Below are 26,637 nucleotides of genomic sequence, written 5' to 3'. Positions count from 1 at the left end.
CTCCATTGATACGCATCATCTTGATGGTATCTATGCTTGTAGTGATGATTTGAAATTCATAAAGCTATCCCTAGAAGATCACACTAGCCTTGTGGAGATGTTCATTGCATGTCAAAGCAAAGCTTAGTTGAATTTCATCAAAGATTGTCCATTGCTCTTACATTCCTAGGAGTAGAATAGCTTTCTCAACCGTCATCCTTTTTCCTTTTTTTAAGTTAAGTGAAATAACACGTTCCTACATCATTTCAAGCATTCAAGATTCAACGTAAGTCCACCTTTGTGATTGCTCCAGGATACACACTGAGTCTATCCAAGAGCACATCAAGACCTGACATTTGGAACCTTGGAGTCACATCCTATGATCACAAAGCTTAGCATAAGAGGAGATTTTGTTCAAGAGAGGATAGAATACTTAGTATTTTATTCTGTGTTGCATAGTGCATGAAAACACCATCAACACCGCTAGGTAAGACCAAATTGAGGACAACGATCTTGGATAAGAACTATGCCAAGTTCAATGTTTTGATGGAGAAGATGAAGGAGTGTTGGGTTCAAATTGGATGTAGCATAGTCATGGATGGGTGGACGTACCTTAGCCGTAATCCACTCATCAATATCATGGTTGCATGTGTAGAGGGTCCATGCTTTCTTAAGGCACAGTTGATTGTATAGGCAGTGTTATTTCTATAACCCAACAACAGATTAATTGCTCAATAAATTTCACAGAATAGAACCAAAACAATTCTTGTCTATCTGATTTATAACAATTAATACACTGGGTTAATTAACAATAATGAATAGCTGAAGCAAATTCACTTGAAACCAATCACACAAACAAAATGATAAAACAACACAGATTTACTCAGGAAACCCCAATGTGGGGAAAAATCTGCAAATGTTGAATCTTCTATTCATTCTCATGAGCAAACTTTCCTTCCGAATACAATCCTAGTTGCTACAACAATCTTACATATATAGCCCTCTTAATGAAACATCAACATGCAAGACAAGATAAACTTTCCTCACATGACACGACCTAAGAGAAACATTCCTTGCATGATGCGAACTAGAACTTTCCTTACATGATGCAAGAGAAAGGAAACTTGTCTCACATAACTTAGACTAACGCACACATAAAACTGTTGTTGTTGTTAACCTCACAACTGTAAGAAACATTCTATTTAAAAAATAGAAAACATTCTCTTGTTGAACATTCAACTCGAGCTACACTTAACCAACTTCCACATTCCACACCTTTCGACCTACAAAAAACTTAACATTCCCTCTTAGCGAGGAAGGTGTTCTGCACAACACCCATCTTATCCTTGAAGAATACAAACTTACTCTTCATCAAGGCCTTGGTCAAAATGTCTGCTATCTGTTCATCCATAGGAACATATTGTAACTTCACTGCCCCCTTCTCCACACAATCTCTGATGAAATGGTACTTGATCTCAATATGCTTTGACTTGTCATGAAACATTGGATTCTCAGAGAGTTTGATACAACTCTGATTATCACAGTAAATGACTATAGGATTTAGCTCCCAATCAAAGAGCCCAACTAGAAGTTTCTGAACCCAGATAGCCTCACATGTAGCCATACTGGCTGCCATATACTCGGCCTCCGCAGAACTCAGTGCAATTGACTTTTATTTCCTGCTATACCAAGAGATTGCTCTTGATCCCAAACTGAAACAACTTTATTGCTTGCCCAATTTGCATTGGCGAAGCCTTCGAGCTTCACTCCATCTTGCTGAATATACTTCAACCCATAATCAACCGTGCCTTAGAGATACCTCAAAACATGCTTCACAGCTATCAAGTGCACACGTTTAGGTTCCACCGTAAACTGATTAAGTGAATTCACTGCAAAACAAATGTCTGGCCTAGTGTTCACCAAATACATAAGAGAGTTTATCAACTGTCTGTACAAAGTCAGGTCCGTTGCCTCTAATCTGGAAGCATCAATCTTCTTCCAGTTGGTCACAGGTGGCGTGGACATGGGCTTACTGTCCTCCATCTTGAATCGCTTCAAGATATCAATTGTATACTTCCCTTGTCCAAGGAAGATCTCTCCCCCTTTCTGCCACAACTCCAATCCCAAAATGTAGTGCATCAACCCCAATTCCATCTCAAACTCTCTTGCAAGATCCCGCTTGCAGTGTGTTATGAGTTCTTTTGACCCTATAAGAAACAAGTCTTCAATACATAACACCAATATGAGAAGCTCGCCCTTCACTTGAACATGGTATAGTTTTGGATCAGCCTCACTCTTGGTGAAGCCCATGCTTTGCAAGTAACCATCAATATGTGGATACCACGCCTAGGGAGCTTGCTTGAGCCCATACAGTGCTCTCTTTAACCTGCACACATGGGAATCTCTCCCATGCAATTCAAAACCTTGTGGTTGTTCTATGTAAATCTCTTCCTCAATTACTCCATTGAGGAAGGGCGTCTTCATTTCCTTTTGGTGAATCCTCCAACCCATTTGTGTTGCTATATAAATGATAGCCCTTATGGATGAGTACTTGGCTATCAGAGCAATGTTCTCGTCATAGTCAACCCCTTCCTTCTGAGGAAACCCTTTAGCCACAAATCAAGCCTTGAACTTTTCCACACTACCATCGACAACATGCTTGATCTTATACAACCATCTTGGCCCACCACTGACTTGTTTTCGGGTTGTGGCACTACCTCCTAGACGTTATTCTTTATGATGGAAGTATACTCGTCCACCATGGCATCCCTCCATACTTGATGATTGGACACCTCCTGAAAGGTGGAGGCTCCACCTCAATCAGTTCACTCATGAGTGCCATATAATTAGAATAACATTTGGGAGCCTTTCTCTGTCTGACTCGATCCTGAGGATCACCGACATACTCCTAGGCCTCTCTCAGTGTTTGCTGAGCCGCCCTGTTTCTCCTACTCCCTGTGATAGGAGTTTGAAGCTAAGGAATCCTTTGATCCTCCTCTTTATCAACTTGTTCGACCCGCTTGCTTTGCTCTCCAACTTGCGTGACTGAAGTTTGAGGAATTTTTGCAACCTCAACAGTCTAAGGAATTTGTGCAACCTCAACCTTGGGTGCCTGATCCACCTCCTGAACCTCTATCTAACTACCAGACTTCTGAAGAACCCTTCCCTTCTCGAATTTCACATCTCTGCGAACAATTGTTTTTCTGAGTGTAGGAATGTAAACCCATAGGCCTTCGAAGTTTCACAGTACCCAACTAGGATAGCCTTCTCTGTAGTTGGTTCCAACTTGGTTCTCTTCTCCATGGGAATATGACAATACACAAGGCATCCAAAGGTGCGCATGTGCTCCAAATTTGGTTTCTTCCTAGTGAACACCTCTTCTGGAGTCAATTTGCCCAACACTTTGTGTGGGCTCGTATTCTGGAAATACACGGCTATATTGCAAGCTTTTGCCCATAGAAACCAAGGCAAATCCTGATTATGAAGCATGGCCTTAGCTACTCCTTTTTCCGTTCAGCAACCCCATTCTGTTGAGGGTTGTACGAAACTGTCAACTCTTTCTTGATACCTTCTTGAGCACATAAATTTTTCAAGGCATTCAAGGTATACTCGCCTCCATTATCAGACCTCAATATCTTGATCTTCCTCCCTGTTTGGTTCTCCACGAGAGCCTTAAACTCTTTGAACCTACTTCAAGACAATCTTCATCTTTCAGAATTAATATCCACGTCTTCCTGGAGAAATCATCAATGAAGGTAACATAATACTCATATCCATTCAAGGATGCTGTTGACATGGGCCCACACACATCTGAGTGTACGAGATCCAAAATCCCTTTGGATCTAGTGTCATTGCTTGGAAAATTGGTCTTGGCATATTTCCCAAGAACACAACCCTTACACACCTCATGCTTTTCAATCTTCATCTCAGGAAGCCCTGTCACTATTTCCTTGAGCACATTAAGTGCTCCATGGTGAAGATGAGCCATCCTCCTATGCCACAATTCTACAAGCCCTCTATAGATACTCACCAACGCATGTGCTAGCTCAAACTGTAATTGAAACAAGCTGCCATACCTAACTCCAATTACCTTTGCTACCTTGGAATTCTTAGGACAGATATAGAATTTGCCCCCTTCAAAGGTCACGATGTAACTCTTGTCCTCCAAAGTAGAAACATAGATTAAATTCTTTGTCATGCCAGGGACATACAACACGTCCTCCACCAACAGAGGTTTGCCATATTCTCTTTGAAACTTGACCGTGCCAACACCAATTGTATGGTACTTGTCATTGTCTCGAAGCTCAATATAGAAGTCCAACTTCTTCTCCTCCAACTTGGTGAAATATTCTATGACTCCTGTCATGTGGCAAGAAGCCCCACCATCAATATACCATACACCATTGGCAATTGAACTTGAGAGACAGGGAATGAGTGAAAACTCATTCTCAAACCTTGTTGCAAACTCGTCCACCTTTGCTGTAGCAGCAACTTGCTTCTTCTGCTTGTCCTTTTTTTCCTTATTCGGACACTAATTGGCATAGTGACCCATTTGATGGCAGCAAAAACACTTTATCTTACTCCGATATTTCTTCTTCCCATTCTTGGAAGAAGACCCTTCAATTTGCCCTTTATTGAACTTCTGCTTACCCTTGCTTGCAAGAGCAAGATTTTCTTTGTCTTCAACCTTCTTTGTCTGACCTCCTTGATGAGCATTTATATGGATCTCTTCCTAAACAAAATCATCCCAAAGCCTTTCCCAATCGGGGAGGCGATCTCTATCAACAACACACTTGACAAACACTTCCCAATGCTTCAAAAAACCATTCAAGGCTATCTGCACCAACTCATCCCTGACTTGTGTCAGCCTTGACAAGTAAGAGGTCACGCTCTTGCCCTTGAACATCTTGGTGTTATGCAATTTGTCCTTGAGCATCATCTTACGACTTTGATAGTTGCTTTGATAAAGTTTTGTGAGCGTATCCCACATTTCCTTGGCGGTGTCTTTCCTGGATAGATGAGGAATCAAATGATCTTTTACCCCATCAAGGATAATCCTCTGAGCCTTGGCCTCCTTGACTTCATACGAATCTAGGCCAATAGGATCATTTGTTCTTTAGTACTAGCATAGATCGATAACGTGTTCTCCTTGAGAATGGATTCAATTCGAATCTTCCATTGTAAGAAGTTAGACGCACCCTCAAGCCCGTCCTTGTATAAAACACTGGTTGCCATAGTCACAAAAGAAACTAGGGACAAAATTCTGATTTTTTTCCCTTGAAATCTGCGTCACAAAACTTGGCTTCGCATTTAGAGTTTAGAGCTCTGATACCATGTTAATATCTATAACCCAACAACAAATTAATTACTCAATAAATTTCACAGAATAGAACCAAAACAATTCTTGCCTATCTGATTTATAACTATTAATACACTGGGTTAATTAACAATAATAAACAGCAGAAGCAAATTCACATGAAACCAATCACACAAACAAAATGATAGAACAACACAGATTTACCTAGGAAAACCCCAATGTGGTGAAAAATGTGCAAATGTTGATTCTTCTATTCAGCTTCAAGAGAAAACTTTCCTTCCAAAAAAATCCTAGTTGCTACAGCGATCTTACATATATAGCCCTCTTGATGAAACATTAACATGCAAGACAAGGGAAACTTTCCTCTCACGACACGACCTAAGAGAAACATTCTTTACATGATGCAAACTTGAACTTTCCTTACATGATGTAATAGAAAGGAAACTTGTCTCACATAACTTAGACTAACTCACACATAAAACCGCTCTTGGTGTTAACCTCACAATGCTAAGAAACATTCTATTTACATAATAGAAAACATTCTCTTGCTGAACATTCAACTCGAACTGCACTTAAGCAACTTCCACATTCCACACCTTTTGAGCTACAAAAAACTCAACATGGATCACAAAGATGCTGATTAGTGATAGGTGCAGCAAATGTGTGCCAAAGCTGTGGGGATACTTGTTGAGGCAGCCTACAAACATATTTGGTAGTGTTGTGATCTAATCACACATCACCCTATTCCAAATGGGGAACCCCCTACTTTTTGGGTCTTCTTGGTCTTTTGGTTTTGGTTCTTTGGGAATTTTTGCAGCAATTCCTTTGGTCTCCCTTGATCTGCAAGTCTTTTTGATGAATTCTGATCAAGTCTGCAAGTCGTTTGAGCAAATTTGGCCAAGTCTGGAACCGATTTTCTCTATTTTAGGGTTTTGGCCTTTAGACTTAGATTTGAGGTCATTCCCTTAGGGTTTTGGAGAATCTGAATGTTGCAATGAAGTCAAGACCCTTCAAGGAAGCTACCAGTGAAATTTGAGCAAGTTTTGAGCACTTACAATTTTTAGTAAGTTTCACTACGTCTTAGATTGGCCTAATTTTGTGTTTAAACAAACTTACTATTTTTAGTAAGTGTCACCCTATACCGGTTTGCCTTAATTTGATGTTTGGAAGTACTTACTATTTTTAGTAAGTCTATTTTTGGCAGGTCTATCTCAGGGAGTGGTCAGAACACGAATGGCAGAGCATTCCTGAAAATCCAATTCCAAATTCGGAAAGTTGAAAAAGCAGGCAGTTGATTAGAAAATATGGCTAAGTATTGAATTCTTTCTTGAAGTGGAAAAAGCACAAAAATCCTTTGAAAGCAAGAGAAATCCACTTCAATCCAAAAACGACACCCAAATCCAGGTGATGAGCAAAAATGTCTAAGGCAAGGGAATTTTCTAAACTTCACAAATTTCCTTCATCCTTGCCAAAATCCACCCACGCTTGAAAGTGGGGCGCTAAAATGAGGCAAGGGAGGAATTTCTCTCCCAAGCAAGAAATCCTCCTAGTGAAATTTCCATCGAAAGTCAAGACTGGGCGCAGAACAGAGGGGAAGGAGGAATTTTCCTCCAAACCACATTTTAGCGCTCTTGGATGGAGATGGGCACTAAAGCAAGGTACAAGAGGAATTACCTCCTCCAAACAAAATTTTGCCTCCATAGGTTTAATCCGCTCGAGGTGAGGTTGCTAAAGTAAGGTAAAGGAGGTATTTTCCTCCAAGGTTAGAATTCCTCCACAAGGTGAAAATGCCTCCTAAGATAGGAAAAGGGCACCTAAAGGGCATCAAGGAGGAAATTTCCAAGAGCCTCAAAATTCTTTCTCTAGTGCAAAATATGCTCAGGTCAGAAATAGAACGTGGAAATCAAGGACAAGGAGGAAAAAGTTCAAAGTTTAAATTCCTCCACTCCTCCCAATATGCGTTGAAGGACAGAGTTGGGTGCCAAAACCATGCTAAGGAGGAATTTTCCTCTTGAGGGCAATTCCTCCACTACACCAGAAATGCGCCCAAGGAAGATGAAGAGCGCCAAAATCCAGTCAAGGAGGAGTTTCCTCCTAGGACAAAATCCCTTCACCACAACAGAATTGCGCCCAAGTGTTGGAAATTCCTTCCTTCGGGACAAAATTCTTGGAAACATTGAGAAATTGGCTGTGTTGGAAATTCCTTACTTCAGGACAAAATTCTTGGAAAGTGAAAAATCGGCTAAGTGTTGGAAATTCCTTCCTTGAGGACAAAATTCTTGGAAAGAGTAAACATTTGGCTAAGGTATGAAGAATTTCCTTCCTTTGGGGCAAAGTAGAATCAAGATCAAGGTTGGGCACCAAAATGAGGTTGAGGAGTTTTCTTCCACATCAAAAATTACTCCACCATGGAGAAAATAAAAAATGCACTCCAAGCCAGGTATGGGTGCCAAAATGACATTAAGGAGGAAAAACAAAAGTTCAGAAAATTCCTCTTCTTTACTCAAATTGCGCCCAAGGATAGAATAGAGCGTGGAAATCATGGCTAAGGGGAAAATTTCAAAATTTCACAATGTCCACTTCATCAAAATTATGCCCAGGGTTGGTGAGAAAGCGTGGAAAATAGGACAAGGAGGAATTTTCTTCCTCACCAAAAAATTCCTTCCTCAAGGTGGAAATGTGCCCAAGGTGAAGAATTTCAAGGCACAAAGAAAATTGGCTAAGTATGAAGATTTTCTCTCTCCAAAACTCTGGACAGGATAAAATTCCTTAAGACATGGAAAAGATGGTCAGTGGTCAGAAAAGTCTTCCTTTTGGAAAAGGTGTGCATGAGAACACAAAAAGTTTCCTTCAGGATAAAATCTCTCTAGAAAGATTTTCTCTCTCCTAGAATTCTAGACGTACAAGATTCCTTCTGAAGTGGAAAAAAATGTTAAAATTCTTTCGAGGTGGGAAAATCTCTGAGTTTGAAGAGGACATTTCATTAATGGAATTCAAGTTGGAGACTATGCCAAGTGTCTTTGTAGGAGAGTTGGAGGCCGTCATAGCTAGGTTTGTCGCATTTGCCATAAATGAACGGATAATGGTCATCCAAGTTTGGTTGAGAATCTATTAATTACATGAGGACATGATGGCACATTTATTGCTGGAGGACATTTTGACTGAGTGGCGGTTGATTCAATGCATGGCAGTCGTCATATTTAAGAAGATAGTGTGCATGTATTGCATGTTGGGTAAATTTGGACGAAGTGGTGCATTTAATGCATAGTGGGCGATTTTTTAATGTAATGGGTAATAAATGCATACTGGGTGCCATTTTGAGCAAGGAACAATTAATTGATAGTGGGTGTGATGCATCATTAATGTTTATTCCCACTATGTGGCGTCATGTATTTGGAATCTATTGGTCAAACCCTAATCTAGGTTTGCATGTTCGATCTTGGCCATTGATTGGTTTGTAATCTAGGCCGTCCATTTTCCTCCTAGAGGCCTATAAAAGGGGGTCACCCCTTCATTTGTAAAGGAGGGAGATTTGTATGAAATTGTAGTGATAAGTTATTGAAGTAATAAACAATGATACATTGTTCTTTGATGGTGTTCATACATGCTATTTCTTAACTCGCATGGTTTCACCTTCCTTAGTTTAGATTTGTTTCAAGCATTTAAATGAATGAGATAGATTGCATTATTTTGTGGTGAGATCAACATGCTCATACCTTTTGCTGATATATGATTTCTATCAATAGTGCAAGGTTGGGCTGAGCTATTTTATGTGCACGTTCTTAATTTGGATTGTTGGATGAACATTGTTTTTTGATGGTGTTCATTAATGGTTTAAAATCTTATAAGCACAACCTTTGAAGATTGCACCCGCTTTATGTAGTTGTCTGAAAGTGGCGAAGTAAAGTGTGGTCAATCTCGCTTGAATCATTGTCATCTGTCAAGTTCTTAGATTTACCTTAGTCTTCCTAAACCCTTTCCCCTTTAAATTTCAGTTCATTCGAGTTTAGTTTGTTTGAAGTAGAAGCATCACAAAATTGCTATATTCGATGATGAAGTTCCAGCCACAACAAAGAAGTGAAATAATGATCCAAATGTAAGTCCCCTTGGATTACCAGCAAACATCTACACCAAATGAGTCTATTCATAGTAAAGTCGCTAGTACATAGTTGGAACCTTGGAGTCAACGTATGATCTTCCTGCAATCTTAGCATACATCTGATTTTGATCAAGAGAGGATTAAGTGACCGTTGGAAAACATTATTCTTTGTTGGTTTGGTCACAAAATACTGCTCAACAGGTAGACTCCATGTTGTGTGCATACCATGAACAATGTACTTGAGGACATGGAGAAGATTGAGTGGATTAGAGGAGTAGTTAGCAATTTGAGAGATGTTCATATGTTTATTTGCAACCGCCACACTTCACATTCACTCTTTAGGAGCTTCTCTAAGGAGTTCCTGAAACCTGTTGAGACTAGATTTGCATTCTATTTCATTCTCTGTTGCAAGAGGCCGTGCAACTCATGGTTATGACAACTGATTGGAATTAGTGAGCCGAGTCTAGGATAGAGTAGGGGAGGAGGGTGAAGGATATAGTGAAGATTGATGTGTTTTGGAGTGATGCAAAACATAGTCTCCGTCATGGCCCCAATTTTCCAAGTCATCAGATACTGGGATGGGGATCCACCTAACTTTGGAGAGGTGTATGAGTGCATTGATTCTATGCTTGACCAAACGAGGGTTGTTGTGCAAGTGAAGGATCCCACTTTAGCATTTTACCATGAGCATATTCAACCAATCATTTAGTGGAGATGGGATAGGCTCAACACTCCTTTTCATATGGCTTGGTAGAGTTACACCGATTCAGGATGCTGAGATGAAGGCAGGTTTTTAGGTGTATTAAGATGTATGATGCTTTTGACGCCAACACGATCTGCATTGAGTGGACCAAATTTGCCTCTCTTAGGGGTTATTTTGAGGCGGTCAAGATGGATATGGCAATTATGGCAAAGGAAGACCCAATTTTGTGGTGGAACTGCCATGGACCGGTGTCATGCCCTACTTGAATTTTAGGTTACAACCTTAAATGATAAAAATCCTAGTCTATTAAATGGCTTACCCACATAAATTAATAAATTCAGCTAAGAGATGGCCGACCTTCAATAAGCAATAGTTATATTCAACATTGACTATTAAAGAGTGGGCCGACTGAAAAATAAGAAAGGAAAAAGAAAATTGTTTGTAACTATTAAAGGCCCAACCCAGAACAAGAAATTGTCTATTATTGTTTTTATGATCAGATGTGAAATAAACAGAAATACAAAATTGATAAACACTTTAACAAAGCAAGTACAACACATGAACAAGATAGAACACACCACATATCTTGGGAAAACCCTCCTTCTTGACGGAGAAAAACCTAGCCAAGAATATATCTCTTCTATTAAATTGATTGATCAAAATCAAATGATGATCACCTTCTATATATACAAAGTAAGGTGCCTTTTCTCAAGCAAGGCGACTCTTCACAAGAGTCGGCCTCATTCAAGAACCAAGGTGACTTTTCATCTTGGATTTGCCCTTATAAATATAAAATAATAATTTGCAATAGGCTGATTTGCTTCTAGAAATACCTCCTGCAGCTATAAAACACTAACACTCCCTCTTAGCTAGGGAGGTATTTTCAAATATCCTGGCCATGGAGTCTCTCAACATGATGCCCACAATGGCTACACCCATTTGTGGAAAAGACACATCTCAGTCTCAGAGATGTACAAAGGTTCATCACAGAGTCTCTCAACGTGATGCCCACAATGGCAACTCCCATTTGTGGAAAGAAATACATTGTCATGGAGTCACTCAACATGACGTCCACCATGGCTACTCCCATGTGTGGAAAGAAATATGTGCACAAGTGCCCATTACGGAGTCAATCAACGTGATGTCATCATGGAGTCACTCAACATGACGTCCACCATGGCTACTCCCATGTGTGGAAAAACACAAGTACAAAGGATTCATCATGGAGTCTAAATGTGATGTTATCATGGAGTCTCTCAACATGACATCCACCATGGCTACTCCCAGAGGGTGGATAGAACCACATCTCCATCTTAGAGATGGACAAGGGCTTTCACCTCAAATTTCTCAGTCTCAGAGAAAAAATGCATTAACAAGGGCTTTCACCTCAAATTTCTCTGTCTGAAAGAAAAAATACATTAACAAGGGCTTTCACCTCAAATTTCTCCGTTTCAGAGAAAAAATTTATTAACAAATTATAATGTGACTCCCTCTGAAGCTCCAAGTTCTTGCATCAACCTCCTGACCTCCTTGTCCAAGGTTGCCTCTGTTGGTTTGTCAGATTCACTCTGAATGTTAATTCCTCCTCTTTGAATAAACTGATCACGATGACAATCTGAATAGGTTCTCTCTCTTCGAGAGATGTCTCCAGTTATTTGCCACCAACTCAGTCCCATGGCAGCAAGCTGTGTCTCCATTCTTCAGCCTACGTGACTTCCTCACAGGATGCATCAAGCTCTTCCTCCCTTGAATGCGGTCTCTCATCATCCTTTTGCTCCTCGATCTGTCCTGGAAGCATTTAGAGAGAGATTACTAATAGTTCATAGAATTAAACTATCCGAAGAGAAAGAAACAGACCAATGCATGAACTTTATGATTGATAAAATTCATGATCATTATTCAAAGGTACAAACAAGAAATACTTATCTCTTTATTGTTGGTACATTCTACAGATGCAGTCAGGCGCTTGTCTTGCAGTTTCTTCTCAGCTGTTAAGTGATTTCTCCTTATATGCTGCACTTAGACCATGCTCTACCTCATTTCAGACTTGTAGACACTTAAAAAATACATAGATTTTATTAATCTGATTGTTCACTTGAATCAAATTGCCTCCTTTCGAATGGATATACTTGTCCAATCAATTGCTGTTGTTGTCTGATACAAATTCGATGATCTTTCCTAGAGTTTGCTTTATTCAATACATTGAATACCCTTGGATCAATCTTAAGCCGAAATCGCATTCCCTTAAGAGGTGAATTCACTGAAGTTCTCAATCGATGATAATGACCATGTCTGATCGAAGTTAAGATTTGCTAAGCTTGCTGTAAAAGATGATTGATTTGCTATAACAATTTCGCCTCACAAAATATCCTTGCTATAATCTCAATCAAAGTCGAACTTATTCAAGGATAGGGTTCGCTGTAACTTCATAATCAGGATCGCTCTTCACTGTGTGAGAATTCGGTATGACCAGCAATGGTAAGTTTGAATCACTAAGTCTAGGATAGACTTCGCTGAATTGGATAATCAATTCACCTCACACCATAGCCCTGCCATAACTTCAATCAGACATGTATTTTTTTTTTCATTCAACACACTCTACACACTTGCACTCATTTCACACATCAAACTATGATTTGAATCTCCCCTTTTATATCTTCTTCATTTGTCTGAAAGGAGTGTGATGCTTTCTAAGAGACATACCCTTAAGTATATGAAGTGCCTTCTCCAATCATGGCAACCTTCTAAAATGAAGCAGCCTTTATAAAACTTATCAACTTTGTTAATTAGACAAAGTCGATCTTCCTCACAAACAATGATTATGTTTTATTGTCTAATAAAACACTAAAGTCGCACCATTCTGATGGAGTTGCATGATTTCATCAAGTATTATTCACTCCATTTGATTACTAACTTTCATTACTTGCCGCGTTTAGTTATGTATATGCAAATCGCTCCATTTGCTGCTAGCGAATCACACCTCTTCAATAATGAATTCTTTGCCTAGTAACAATTTGAAGTCGATGTCCATTCTATTAGCTTACTGAGTAGTGTAGTTGAGATTGTTGGAAGACATCCAATTTGCTTGCAAATGGTGCATTAAGCGGCGCCACCATAAAGTCCCATTATCGCACTTCTTTAATTTTAACAGCAACACCATATATTGGGCAACATAATTCCATCCCCTTTGGCAAGATCACAGATCAGCCTCTTCCTCTATAGCTGTGACTCCCCTACTGTCGTGAAAAAGACATTTTGAGACTATCTTTCACAGAAACTGGAATCTTTGACAAGCCGTAATCTATGAATATATCTTATACTCCGCATTCTAATGTTCAATAAGAATAGCGCCAGGAAATCTATTCAAATCTCTGAGGAGGCGATTAACAAGAGGGAGGCGAATATTTCCAAGGATGCTGACTTCTACAACTTACACAAATCTGATCAGGTCTTGTCTTAAACCTGCTCTGATACCATGTTGTTTTTATGATCAGATGCGAAATAAACAGAAATACAGAATTGATAAACACTTTAACAAAGCAAGTACAACACATGAACAAAATAGAACACATCACATATCCTGGGAAAACCCTCCTTGAGGGAGAAAAACCGAGCCAAGAATGTATCTCTTCTATTAAATTGATTGATCAAAATGAAATGATCATCACCTTATATATATACAAAGTGCCTTTTCTCAAGCAAGGGGACTCTTCACAAGAGTCGGCCTCATTCAAGAACCGAGGTGACTTTTCATCTTGCATTGGCCCTTATAAATATAAAATAATAATTTGCAATAGGCTGACTTGCTTCTAGAAATACCTCCTGCAGCTATAAAACACTAACATCTATTAATTAGGTTCCTAAAACTAGCGATCAGAAAGGGGGGTATATTGAAGAGAAGCGTCTAAAGGAAAGGGCAACAAAAGGAAACAATATGTCTTTTCAAAACTAAAGAACACAACCTTTCCCGCTGTGGAAGATATAAAGCAAGGAAAGAAGAATACAAATTAGGGGCACTTACTACAACAGAAAAAAATATATTACGGAAGACAAGAACATATTATGGAGCAGACCTGAATGAGAGAATGTGCAAGTGTGATAGGCTGCAATTACATAAGACTAGTACAACTATCATTATTATATTCTACCAAAAGAAGCAACTCCAATTAAAGCAGCAATCTAGTGGATTTGTGAAGAGAGACCACTCTTGAGAAGGCAGTAACTGTAGGAAGGGACATAACACTCTATTAATAATTAAAGGCTATATAAGGAGGAACTCCAATCAAAGAAGAAGCATTCATTTTGGAGAAGAGCATCCATATCATTGAAGGAGATAAGAAAAGCAATTGAGTTAGGAGAAGCAAGCAACTTTTAGAGACAATAATATTAATTTGCAGATCCATATATGTATCAACATTAGGATCTAAATCAAGGGTTTAAGTAGGCAATTGTGAGTTTCCCTTTGCAAAGGAGGATTGCGGATTGATGAACAAGTGAAGGAGAAGAATATCCCACAGCTACAAACATACAAGGAAGCTGCTCAAAGGGGAAGATTTCACAAGATTATACAAGGCAAGGAAGTAGATTGCTCCACATGATGAACACTCTAGCATTCATAAACATTGCAAGGGAGAGATAAAGACTCATCATCAAAAAGAGAAGGATATCAACATCTTCAAGGCAGGTGTAGAGATCAAGTAAAAGGAAGGAAGATATTACTATCTTGAATTTACTCTGGAAATCCAAGAACCATTGCTAGTATAGAAAGAGAGCAATGTAAGGACAAGTTCAAGACATCATAAGGAAGGGGTAACTATAGAAGAGAAAGAGGATGCAAAGCTGATCAAGACAGGAGACAGTTCCAGATTAGTTAATCAAAGTTAGAAGATGATGCAATTTGGGAGTATCTCCCATCATCATCTCATTCATCACTGTAGGTGCTTGGAAACGCCGAGTATCAAGAGATATGCCTCAATCACCTACAACTTGTGATGAGTTACAGGGTGTGCAGCTAGTTGAGGTGGCACCTAGTCATCTTCATCCACCAATCACTTCATTCCAAGTCAAGGTGTCCAGATTCAATGCACCTGACTCATCCACCAAGGAGGATAACTACCATGTGAAGGCACAAAGTTTGTTTTACTTAATCTCATCATCTATTGGTCAGAATTCAAGGGACGTGTCGTATTTATTGTAATTTTATCATTGGTCAAGCATTAAATGCTATATAATGGGTGTAATAAACCCTAATTAGGGTTTCTATCTTTCAATCTTGACCATTGATGTGGATTTGATCCTAGCCATTTAATTGTATTGAGAGCACTATAAAAGGCTACACTCTCTCATTTGTAAAGGTTAATAGTTCAATAATAGTTAATAGTCAATACTAGGTTAATAAGCATTAGATAGCAAGCAAATAGTTAGAGTAGAATAGGAGGAGAGGGCAGAATTTTTTGCCAAACTTGTAAATAAACATCCTTTTCATTGAAGATATGGTGGAATGCGTTGTTTCTTCTACATAATTGCGTGGTTTCTTGTTGTATCCTCATGTTAGATGGTGTTAATTAGATGAATGAAAGCTATTGTGGATGTTTCATGGTGAAATTCCCATGTTCATACTACTTGGATTTTGCTGATTGCTAAATACTTTGTTTGGTCAACTGAACTCTTTATAAGCTTAATTTCGATTGCTACTCACCCATTGATATGCATCCCATTGATGGTGTCTATGTTGTTGGTGGTGATTTGAATATAATATGCCTACCTTAGAAGATCGCACTAGCTTTGTGGAGTTGTTCTTTGCATGGCGAAGCATAACCTAGTAGAATTTCACTAAGTCAACAGTATCCCATCTCTGCGAACCTTGTAATCCGGAGTCCTCCCATCTCCTCCCTCTCTTCCCTTTGGACTCCGAGATTCTCACCTCCTCTCCCTTGCAGCGTTTTTTGAAGGCTCGATGTCCAACCTCCAGTGACATCAACACTTTCAGATGGCGTGATCAACACTCAAGGCTCTTAATGCTCCACCAACTCCTGCAACTTGTCTACTTTCATTCATGTAGCTATAGAGGCACATTTAATGTTTTTTTCAGTATTGCCATCAAGTGGAGTCCAAGGCCATGCTTATTTATGGTTACTTGATGGCCTTCATGTTAGGTTTGTATGCTTTGACTTTGGAATGTCAGACAATCTACTACATTCTAGAAGTTTTTTCTTCTTGGGATTGCCTTGTCAACGTATGAATGGGTTTCTTGCATGCACAACCATGTTAGATCTGTGCACTTCCCTATCTTCCGGGACTGACATTCCTCTACATATGCCTAGGTCAAGGCTTCCCCTCTTTGGCCATTGGTCTCTTCTCTACGACCAGTTTGCTATATATAGGCTATTAAGCTTCATTGTAAAGGGTTCTCTCCCAGTTGGCTTGAGCTACTTTATGCTCTTTCACTTCTTTTTAAGATTTGTATATTTTCTTGCATTAATGCAACTGTAAGTTTGGCCATCGGTCTGAGAATGAATTGAAAATCATCATTCTTGCCTCTCTTCAACTTATGCATGTTGTGTATGTTTTCTTACCTTCATTATAAGTGTATGTTTTGTGGTTTTCTCTCCCGTATAGGCCGTGTTAACTTGTTCTTGAGTGTGACTTGTGGGAAGTCTTCTCCCCTTTTGACATTCAGCAAATTTTAACCTTCATACATGCATTTGGGGTAATTCATTGTAGGATCCCCTACTAATTCTGATCCAAATTTGCTTATTTGAATCTCAAGGAATATTGTCAAACACTTGTCATGAAACTTCTGTACTTGTTGATTGTGGTTTCTTTTTTGTATTCTGATGTATGAGATGATAATATGCATTCATTGAACTCAAATGGACATATATCAAAGTTTGCAACTAAATGAGAATGTAATGAAACACCTACCACTAACCTTTCAATCAAAGTTTTAAAACTTGGACTCGCCATAGACTTGGCAAACAAAAAAATTGGACTTGGACTCGGACTTGTGAAAGAGTCATGAAAGACTCGGCAAAAAAAACCCGTAGTTTTACAAAAAAAACATAAAGAAATTAATGCATTTAGAGAACATAAGAGCCATAATTGAAACATTACACATGTCATATGATCTCCAAACACTCAATATTTGAAATGTATAATAGCAGCATAAGTTTATAAATGTTTACAAAATTACACATAATGATAGGTCTAGACCTTGGAGGAGAGAGGAGAGACTAAGATAGAGAGTGGTAGAGAGAGGGGATAGAGGAAGAGTGATAGGGAGATACATAGGTCTAAAATTTGGGGCATATAAAGTGAGTGAGATAGAGAGGGCGAGAGAATGCTAATAGGAGCCGACTGATTACTGAAATTTGACTAAGTCTGAAAATTTAAAAGATCTTCTAAAACCTAGAATTTGCATTATAATTCCTAGAGATCTGAAACCACTCTCAAACATCCTGCCAATACATACATGAAATATAACTTAAAATTTCAATATGCCTTTTTCCTTCTTATACTTAAATGTTATATTTCATGTATATATTCTGATGAAGAGAATGAGACTAACCTGAAAAAAAGAGATTTAGGTAATTTTTTGACATGTTTTTTGGGTTGCATGAGTCTAGTCAAAAGACTCGCGCGAGTCAATTAGAAAGACTCGCGAGTCTTTCAAAATGACTCACCAGGACTAGACTCGCGAGTCCATGGCGAGTCGACTCGTGGCGCCACTAGACTTGCGAGTCTGTGGCGAGTCCACGAGTTTTTAAACTATGCTTTCAATGACAATGAGTGACTGAAATTGCATGAAATATGCATCTACAGCTGATAGACATTTCTACGAACATTTGGCATGCACTCTAAGAGACTACTCAAAGAGTATATTGACTGAAAAAGCACCTACAACTGCTAGTCATTTAGTCTAACATTTTCAATGCAATCTAATTATGCAATAAGATCATCTACAGCAAGAGGCATTATGACAAACAATTGGCATGGAAAACTACTTTCAGAACTTTATCCTTAATTGAGGCATTTCATCAAACATATAGCAGTCTTCTTTTCAGACTCAGCTTAAGTAACCAGATTATTCAGTCTACCATATAAGTGCAGATTTGTAACAATTTCAACAAGTTTCAGACTTCGTAAGTTTCTATTACTGAGAAGTAATTGGTAAAAAAATTAGTTATATTAACAAAATGATCAATCAATCATTAAATAGAATTACAACAACGATGTTTCTAAAAAGAAACAATCGTAAATAGAAATAAACTAAAACCAACTAAATATTTACATAATATTACATATTTGATCATTAATCAATAATAAAGAATATTATTCTAATAGTTTCCAGATTTTTTTCAAAACTTCAACACAGCAACTTCTAAATGATTAGTCCAGTCAAATGATTTGCACCCAGCAAAGGTTTCATCAAATGAATGCATAGATGGTAGACGGTTGATGAAGTGAATGCAACTGTACAGATTCGATTATATTCTCTGATTTCTGCCCATGTCTAATGCTCTCTAATGCTCACAACCAGCAAAGAGACAAACCCTGTCAAATGGACGTCCAGTTCTGATTTTATACCTTGAACTCCTATCAGCAATAGGTAATTTCCCTGACTGCAGGAGTAAGTTCTTGGTCTGCTTATTCTTTTCCAAAATCCACCATTAAATCCAGATGTGAACTCTGTTTGAATCCACCAATCTTGAAGGAATGGGTTTCCGTCCAGCCTTCACTAATTCCAAGGGTTTTCGTCCTTAGAATATCCAGTCACTGATTTCTAGCAACAATGGAGAAATAGTTTCAATATCTAATTCTCATAACATGCCTCAAATGAAAGGATAGCCTTGCTTATATAGCTTCCCAAGTCGGTGAATGCTTATACTTTTAGCAATGTGGGATAAAACATTCTTTACTTTTAATTCCTCCTTATGAAGTAGCTTCTCGAACAAACAGGAGAGCTTAATGAATTAAAGTGGATTTATATTGTTAATTTATAAAGTCACTTTATGAAAATGACTTAAATACATTTTAACCCCCACCTTATGTCATCATATCATAAAGTCATTTAATGCTATAATGGCCCCACTTTTAATGACATTTTATAAAGTTAAATAATAACTTTATAATATAATCATTAGCAAATAATAACATTAAATGCCCTTATAATTTTAATATCTCATTAATTACTCATTATCTCTCTATCTCGTCTGAACCTGGGAGTCAACCATTGTTCGCAATACACATCCAACTGCCTTACTTAAAATAGTAAGGGTCCCTCTCTAACAACCACTGGTTTACTATAAATAGTAAATGCCTCATTATCTAATCGGACCAACTGTGCATTGCAATTATAGCATGTTCAGGTGCCCTACTATAATTAGTAATCCTGACTTTCCTGAAATATTCACTTACTATAAATAGTAAGTATGCCAAATTGAACCAAACGAAGAGCAATCCTGAACACTTTTGATCTCCAAAATGGGAATAAGCCTCCTGCATTGCCAATTGGGACCCTCTCACCGTCAGTCTTGGCCTACGAGGGCCAATAATATGCTAATCCAATCATAAACCATATCATCCCAAAAGGGGGACATTACATTCATGCAAATGAACTTTGTGCATCTCCAGGGTATTTCAATTGATTCTTTGTATCATCTCGGGGTGGGGAGAGAAACATCTCTTATCCTGGTGCATCACCTCCTTTCATTCTAGCATTTCCTTATTCCCTTTTCCTTTGCAAGCTGTTAGAATAGGTATAGAAGTAGAAATTTGAGTGTTGAGTTGGTTCAGCACCTGCACTTGGATTGAGAAGGAAGCCAACTTTCTTCGGAGATTCAACCCCTTGCCCAAAGTCCCACACTTTGGGGTTGTTTCCATGTTTCACGAGGTTGCTGAGTTGATAGCTTAGCAAGGGTGCAAAATTTTGTGACAACAATGCCCAAATGTTTACTCGGGTATTCTACTTGACAGATTTATAGAGTAAACAAAATTAATAGAATTACAGAACATAATAACATATTAATTGTAAACATATTCAGAAAGATATTGCTTTATTCTCATTTATCAAATATGCAATGTGTACAGAATATCATATGAGCGGTCCCCGACTATATGTACAATATGATATATATAGGCAGGCTGATGTTGGTTGAGAACTCCGACCATCAGTAACTGCCAATTAACCAACAATTGCTGGGAACGAAAACTTAATTACATTCATTTTTGTTAAGATATAGCCCTCGTGAATCTAACTGATGGTAAATCGGTTATTATCTGGAGAGTGATATATTAACAGAGCATACAATTTGGAAATTAAACATAAACAAACTAATTGTTATGAACGGTTGCCTCCGTAGGGACATGTCCATACGTGGCAGTTGCCACGTATGGACATGTCCCTACGTAGGCAACCTTTCCTCTTGTATTTAAACCGGATTCAATGATGGAGACGATCAATAACTCACGGCAATCAGTCTTCCAGAATCGCTGTCATTATTCTTCGATCCATATTTCACAACATGGTATCAGAGCCAGCATATTAAGAGAATAAATTAGACAGCCATATTACTCATAAGCATTTATCGGAAGTAAATAACAAATCAACGCAGAGGCTATATACGTAGAGGATATATCCGAGTAAGAAAATATTCAAAATGTCAAGTAATATGAGAGTGGAAGATAGACTCGAAGGAGCCTACAACTTCGTTTCCTGGAAGATACGAATCATTGCCATTCTTGAAGAACTAGAATTAGAGTCTTACATAGAAGAAAATCTAGACATGCCAAATGATGAACCAGAGAAATCTACCTGGAAAAGGCGTAATAATAAAGCAAAGAAAATAATTATTGACTTAGTCAAAGATCATATTCTTCCATATATAGCCAGACTGCCTAAAGCATATGAAGTATTTAAAACCATTAAAAATACATATGAAGTTAACAATGCGAGCAGAATGTTAACCTTGAAACAACAACTTTTAAACATAAAGATGAATAAAGATGATACAATATCTACATACTTTTCAAGGATATCTGAAGTAAAAGACCAATTACAAACTATTGGAAATGAGGTAGATGATCAAGAAATCTCTCTCATAGCCCTAAGAGGATTACCAATTTCATGGGAATCCTACATTCAATGTATTAGCAGAACACCCCCCTTACCCAAATTTGAACAACTTAAGAATGAGTGCATTCAAGAGGAATCTCGACTAATCTCAAGAGGATTAGGGACAAATAAAGAAGGAGAAATCCAAGCACTTAATACAAATACCTTCAACAAAAATAAAAAGTTCTCCAAACGGAAGAGAGGAAATAAAAACCATCAGAAAAGAGATATGTCTAAAATTCAGTGTTACAAATGCAACAAATATGGGCACACACACAGGAATTGTCCAGAAAGGAAGAAAACACAAGCTACTCTAGCCGAAGTCAAAAGAGAAAACTCACTTTTCTTCTTAGCCCTATCAAGCGAAATAAATACAAATAAAAACACTTGGATCGTAGACAGTGGAGCATCAAGGCATATAACTAGATTTAGAAATCAGTTCGAAACACTTAACGGGCACTCAAGTGAAGAGGTTACTATTGGAGATAACTCCACATATCCTGTGAAAGGAATTGGGACCTATACTATCAAACTAAGAAATGGAGTATCTCTACAATTAAAGGATGTTCTGTTTGTACCTGGAATAAAAAGAAATCTAGTCTCAATCTCAGGCCTAGCTGATCAAGGATATCGGGTTACCTTCAATGAAGATAAAGTTCTACTCTGGCCTAAAAATACAAATATCAAAAATGCCATAACAATAGGTTCAAGAGATGGTAGCCTATACAAACTATGCAGTGATCAAAAGGAAGCACTAAATCTTGAAGTTTCAAATAATAATGAATTATGGCACAAAAGATTAGGACACCTAAGATATAGTGCTCTATCCAACATAAAGAAGATTACTTCAGGACTGCCCCAACTAAAATCTGAGCACACAGGCATTTGCGAAGGATGTGCCTTGGAAAAGAATGTGAAAGTTTCTTTTCCCTCAAGTGAGCACAAATCAAAAGTTATTTTAGAACTAATTCACTCAGACCTATGCTGTCCCATGTCAACACCATCCCTAACTGGATCCTTATACTACATAATCTTTGTTGACGACTACTCTCGAAAACCATGGATATATTTTCTAAAGTGCAAAGACTCAAATGAAGTACTATCTAAGTTCAAAGAATTCAAGGCACTAGTAGAAAACCAGTTAGGGAAGAAAATTAAGGTGTTAAGATCTGACAATGGGGGAGAATATACATCTGACAACTTCAAAGACTTTTGTAATTCTATTGGGATTAAGAGGGAGTATACTGTACCATATAATCCACAACAGAATGGAGTAGCAGAAAGAAAGAACAAAACCATAATTGAAGCAGCAAAAGCCATGATGCATGACCAAAACTTACACATTTCATTCTGGGCAGAAGCTTCAAATACAACAGTCTACATTCAAAATAGATGTCCGCACTCAGTTCTAGAAAACATAACTCCTGAAGAAGCTTTTACAGGGAACAAACCAGACTTAAGTCATTTAAGGATATTTGGCTGTCCCGTATATATACATGTTCCTAAAGAAAAGAGGACAAAACTAGAACCATCCAGAAAAAGAGGTATCTTCATTGGCTATAGTGAAAATACTAAAGGATATCGCATTTACATTCCAGGGAAAAAATCTGTTGAGATAAGTAGAGATGTAAAGTTTGAAGAAAACACTACACTCAAAGAACCTGAGGATGATAACATTACTAAAGAAGAAGAAGATCGCATAACTGAGATTGAGAGGGAGAATATCATAGAAAATTCCAAACCTTTAGACACTGAGAGGGAGGACATCATAAGAGCTTCTGAACCTCTTGTTGATGAAAATATTGAAAAACTCAATAACAAGAAAAGACCTCTATGGGCAAGGAAAATGATTGAAGAGAATAATGTAGAACCAAATGAAATTTCCAAAGAAAATAAGAGAACAAGAACTTTAAAATGTTATGCTGCACTTCTAACTAAACTCACAAATTCTGAACCAACAAATGTCAGAGAAGCCTTATCAAAACAGGCTTGGAAAGATGCTATGGTTGAAGAATATCAATCTATACTAAAGAATGATGTTTGGGATATAGTGCCTAGACCAAATGACAAATCAGTTGTCTCATCCAAGTGGTTATTCAAGATCAAATATGCATCTGATGGCAACATTGAAAAACATAAAGCTCGCTTTGTAACCAGGTAAGAACAATCATTGCAATTGCATCATCCAAAGGATGGAAAATTCACCAAATGGACGTAAAGACTGCCTTCCTAAATGGTTCAATTGAAGAAGAAGTATATATAGAACAACCAGAAGGATTCACCATACGTGATAAAAATTGCTATGTTTGTAAACTAAAGAAAGCTCTCTATGGGTTAAAACAAGCACCTAGGGCCTGGTATGCAAGGATAGACAACTATCTCTCCAAACTAGGGTACTCCAAGAACCTAGCAGATCCCAACATCTACTTCAAGGCTTCAAATGGCAATATGATTATATTGGTCCTTTACGTGGATGATCTTTTGATAATAGGAGAGGATAATCTCATTGAGAAATGTAAGCAAGATCTGGCAGCAGAATTCGATATGAAGGATCTAGGGCTTCTACATTATTTTCTGGGATTAGAAGTATGGCAGAAGAAAAACTACATCTTCCTAAATCAAGGAAAGTACACCACAGATATTCTAACTAGATTTGGGATGATGGAGTGTAAGCCATTAGCTACACCAATGGAAACTAATTTGCATAAGCTGAAAATTGAGGCAGAAGATTCAGAACCTACAGATCCCACACTCTACAGACAAATCGTCGGTTCACTCATGTATTTGGTAAATCCTCGTCCTGATATCTGCTATGCTACAAATGTATTAAGCTACTTCATCTGTGAACCTAAGAAGATAATATAATGGCTGCTAAACACATTCTAAGATATTTACGAGGCACAATCGGACTTGGCTTAAAGTATGAAAATGTTGAGATTCAACTTGAAGGATATTTTGATTTTGATTGGGCAGGAAGTACCACTGACTGGAAAAGTACTACAGGGTGTTGCTTCAGTCTTGGTTCTGCTATGATATCTTGGTTCAGCAGAAAACAATCAGCAGTTGCACAAAGCTCCACCGAAGCAGAATATATGGCAGCCTCCATGGGAGCTCGTGAAGCGGTATGGCTAAGAAAGTTATTATTTGGATTATTTGGAAAAACTTTGAATTCAACAATAATTCACTGTGATAATCAAAGCTGTATCAAGCTCTCAGTAAATCCAGTTTTTCACAATCGATCCAAACATATTGAGATCCCTTATCACTACATAAGAGATATGGTAGATCGAAACGTCATAAAACTAGTGTACATCAGTACTGAAGAACAAAATGCTGATATCTTCACCAAGCCACTTGCAAGATTGAAGATAGAATACTTCAGAAGTAAACTCGGTATGACTAGATTATAATTGAGATTATTAGGATGAAATTCCTACCATGTGTAATTTGTTCATGAATAAATAAATAAAATGTATATTGCAATATTCTAACTGTGTTCAAGAAGATGACGATCTTCTCGATCTTCTTATGTTTAAGGTTACTATTTCAAGGTTACATTAAGTTGTTGTCCCGGACTGTGCCGGATATCTTGATCCTAAAGTATGTGATCATCTCATGATTGACTTCTTAAGTGATTGTCCTGGACTAAGCCGGATATCATGATATTGAGTTTATTGTCATGACAAGACTATATTAAATGTTGTCCCGAATTGTGTCGGAAGTCATGACAGAATATGCTCCCAAGAAAATTACTTAGATCCACTCCTGCTAAGAGGGAGTGTTAAGATATAGCCCTCGTGAATCTAACTGATGGTAAATCGGTTATTATCTGGAGAGTGATATATTAACAGAGCATACAGTTTGGAAATTAAACATAAACAAACTAATTGTTATGAACGGTTGCCTCCGTAGGGACATGTCCATACGTGGCAACTGCCACGTATGGACATGTCCCTACGTAGGCAACCTTTCCTCTTGTATTTAAACTGGATTCAATGATGGAGACGATCAATAACTCACGGCAATCAGTCTTCCAGAATCGCTGTCATTATTCTTCGATCCATATTTCACAACAATTTTATTATATTTTATCACTTGCCGACTACATCATGAAGATTAACTTGATATTGATATGCTTTTGATTTGTGAATTTAATATTGCAAAACTAAACAATCATTTTTATACTGAAGATTAACCAGAAGAATAGAGCGTATTTTATATTTTGTACAGAAGATTAACTTTATATCTTAAAAGTGTTGAAATCAGTGTACTTCTCTATGAAGTAAATTTTTTCTTGCTGTCTGCAGGGATCCATTGCTTTTGTGATTGGATTTTTCTTTGTTCTCATTGGATGGCCTGTCATTGGGATGATATTGGAAATCTATGGCTTTATTTTTCTCTTCAGGTTGATCCTTTTGTTGCTTTCTACCTTTTCATTATTTCATTCAAATCCTCTGTATTCCACTCTGTTGACCACTCAAATATGGACTATTTCTAGAGGAAAACGTTTTTATCTAACATTTTAATGTATTATTCTTTTGGCTACTGTTTTGGTCTTGGCAGTGGTTTCTGGCCTACTTTTGTGGTATTCTTGAACAGGATTCCTTTACTCGGTTGGGTATTCCAACTACCATTCATTAAATCGGTAAGTAACATTTACTTAAAGTTCTAGAGCCACTTCTGGAAAACTTTTAATCCCTAAATTCACTGTCAATACTAAGTGTTTTGGGGGGTTCTATTTAAAGGTACTAATCAAGAGTTGTAATTTTTCTATAGCTATTTGGCTCAAGGCAGAGAAGGGTGCCAGTGTAACTTGATATGTTGAATCATGTGTGGTTTGGTAAGGAGAAAAGACACTAAAGAATTACACATGGTTCTGTAAGGATCAGGGATAGTTGCTTCATTATCTTTATCTGACTGATTAAAAATATTAATTTTTAGATTTCTTCTCCAAGTTCCTTCTGGAATCAAAATGTGCAGTTGAGTAAATATTTCATGGTTCAGAATTCTGGAAGTTTTATACAAGTTTATATTGTATTATATGGTCTTTGTGCAGGAGGAAATTGATTTCTAAGAACTTGGTTAAATGTTCCCGTGGAATTGATCATATCAACAGTGTGACTGATTCATCTGAGTTGTACTGTAATCATTGTTTCACATACTGACAATTCTATAAAACGAATTTAAATCAGTTCGAAATTTTGTAATCTTATGGACTGCACAGCCTCATGTGAGTTCTCAATGTCTTAGAACGAGACATACCATTGTTTTTAATATCAAGTAACTGTGCTGCTTCTAAATTGCATAAAAAAGGTTGATATAATGATGATCATTGCAATATCTTGCATTGAGCAATAGTCTCCTATCTGAAAGTCAATGCTTTTAGGGATCACATCACAGCCAGATGAATGTCAGTTTAGCTCTGA

The 26,637-nt window shown here is 37.8% G+C and overlaps 1 protein-coding gene across 2 annotated transcripts in view; it reads left to right on the top strand.

Moving 5' to 3' along the window:
• The window catches only part of LOC131046160 (vesicle transport protein GOT1), an 87,499-nt gene extending 61,081 nt beyond the window's left edge, over window positions 1-26,418 (top strand). The window contains exons 6-9 of one of the 2 annotated variants that reach the window (XM_057979831.2): window positions 25,519-25,616; window positions 25,775-25,856; window positions 25,988-26,051; window positions 26,268-26,418. In XM_057979831.2, coding sequence (XP_057835814.1) covers window positions 25,519-25,616; window positions 25,775-25,856; window positions 25,988-26,023 — 216 coding nt within the window. In that variant the 3' untranslated portion in view covers window positions 26,024-26,051; window positions 26,268-26,418. Of the gene's footprint in view, window positions 1-25,518; window positions 25,617-25,774; window positions 25,857-25,987 lie in introns of both variants that reach the window. The other variant, XM_059219598.1, reaches the window with a different exon arrangement.
• Window positions 26,419-26,637: the final 219 nt, after the last annotated feature.

Source organism: Cryptomeria japonica, chromosome 4 (genome assembly GCF_030272615.1).
Source record: "Cryptomeria japonica chromosome 4, Sugi_1.0, whole genome shotgun sequence".
NCBI classification, from domain to species: domain Eukaryota; kingdom Viridiplantae; phylum Streptophyta; class Pinopsida; order Cupressales; family Cupressaceae; genus Cryptomeria; species Cryptomeria japonica.
Note: the sequence above shows the minus strand (reverse complement) of the source record. Positions and strands in the feature narration are given on the sequence as shown.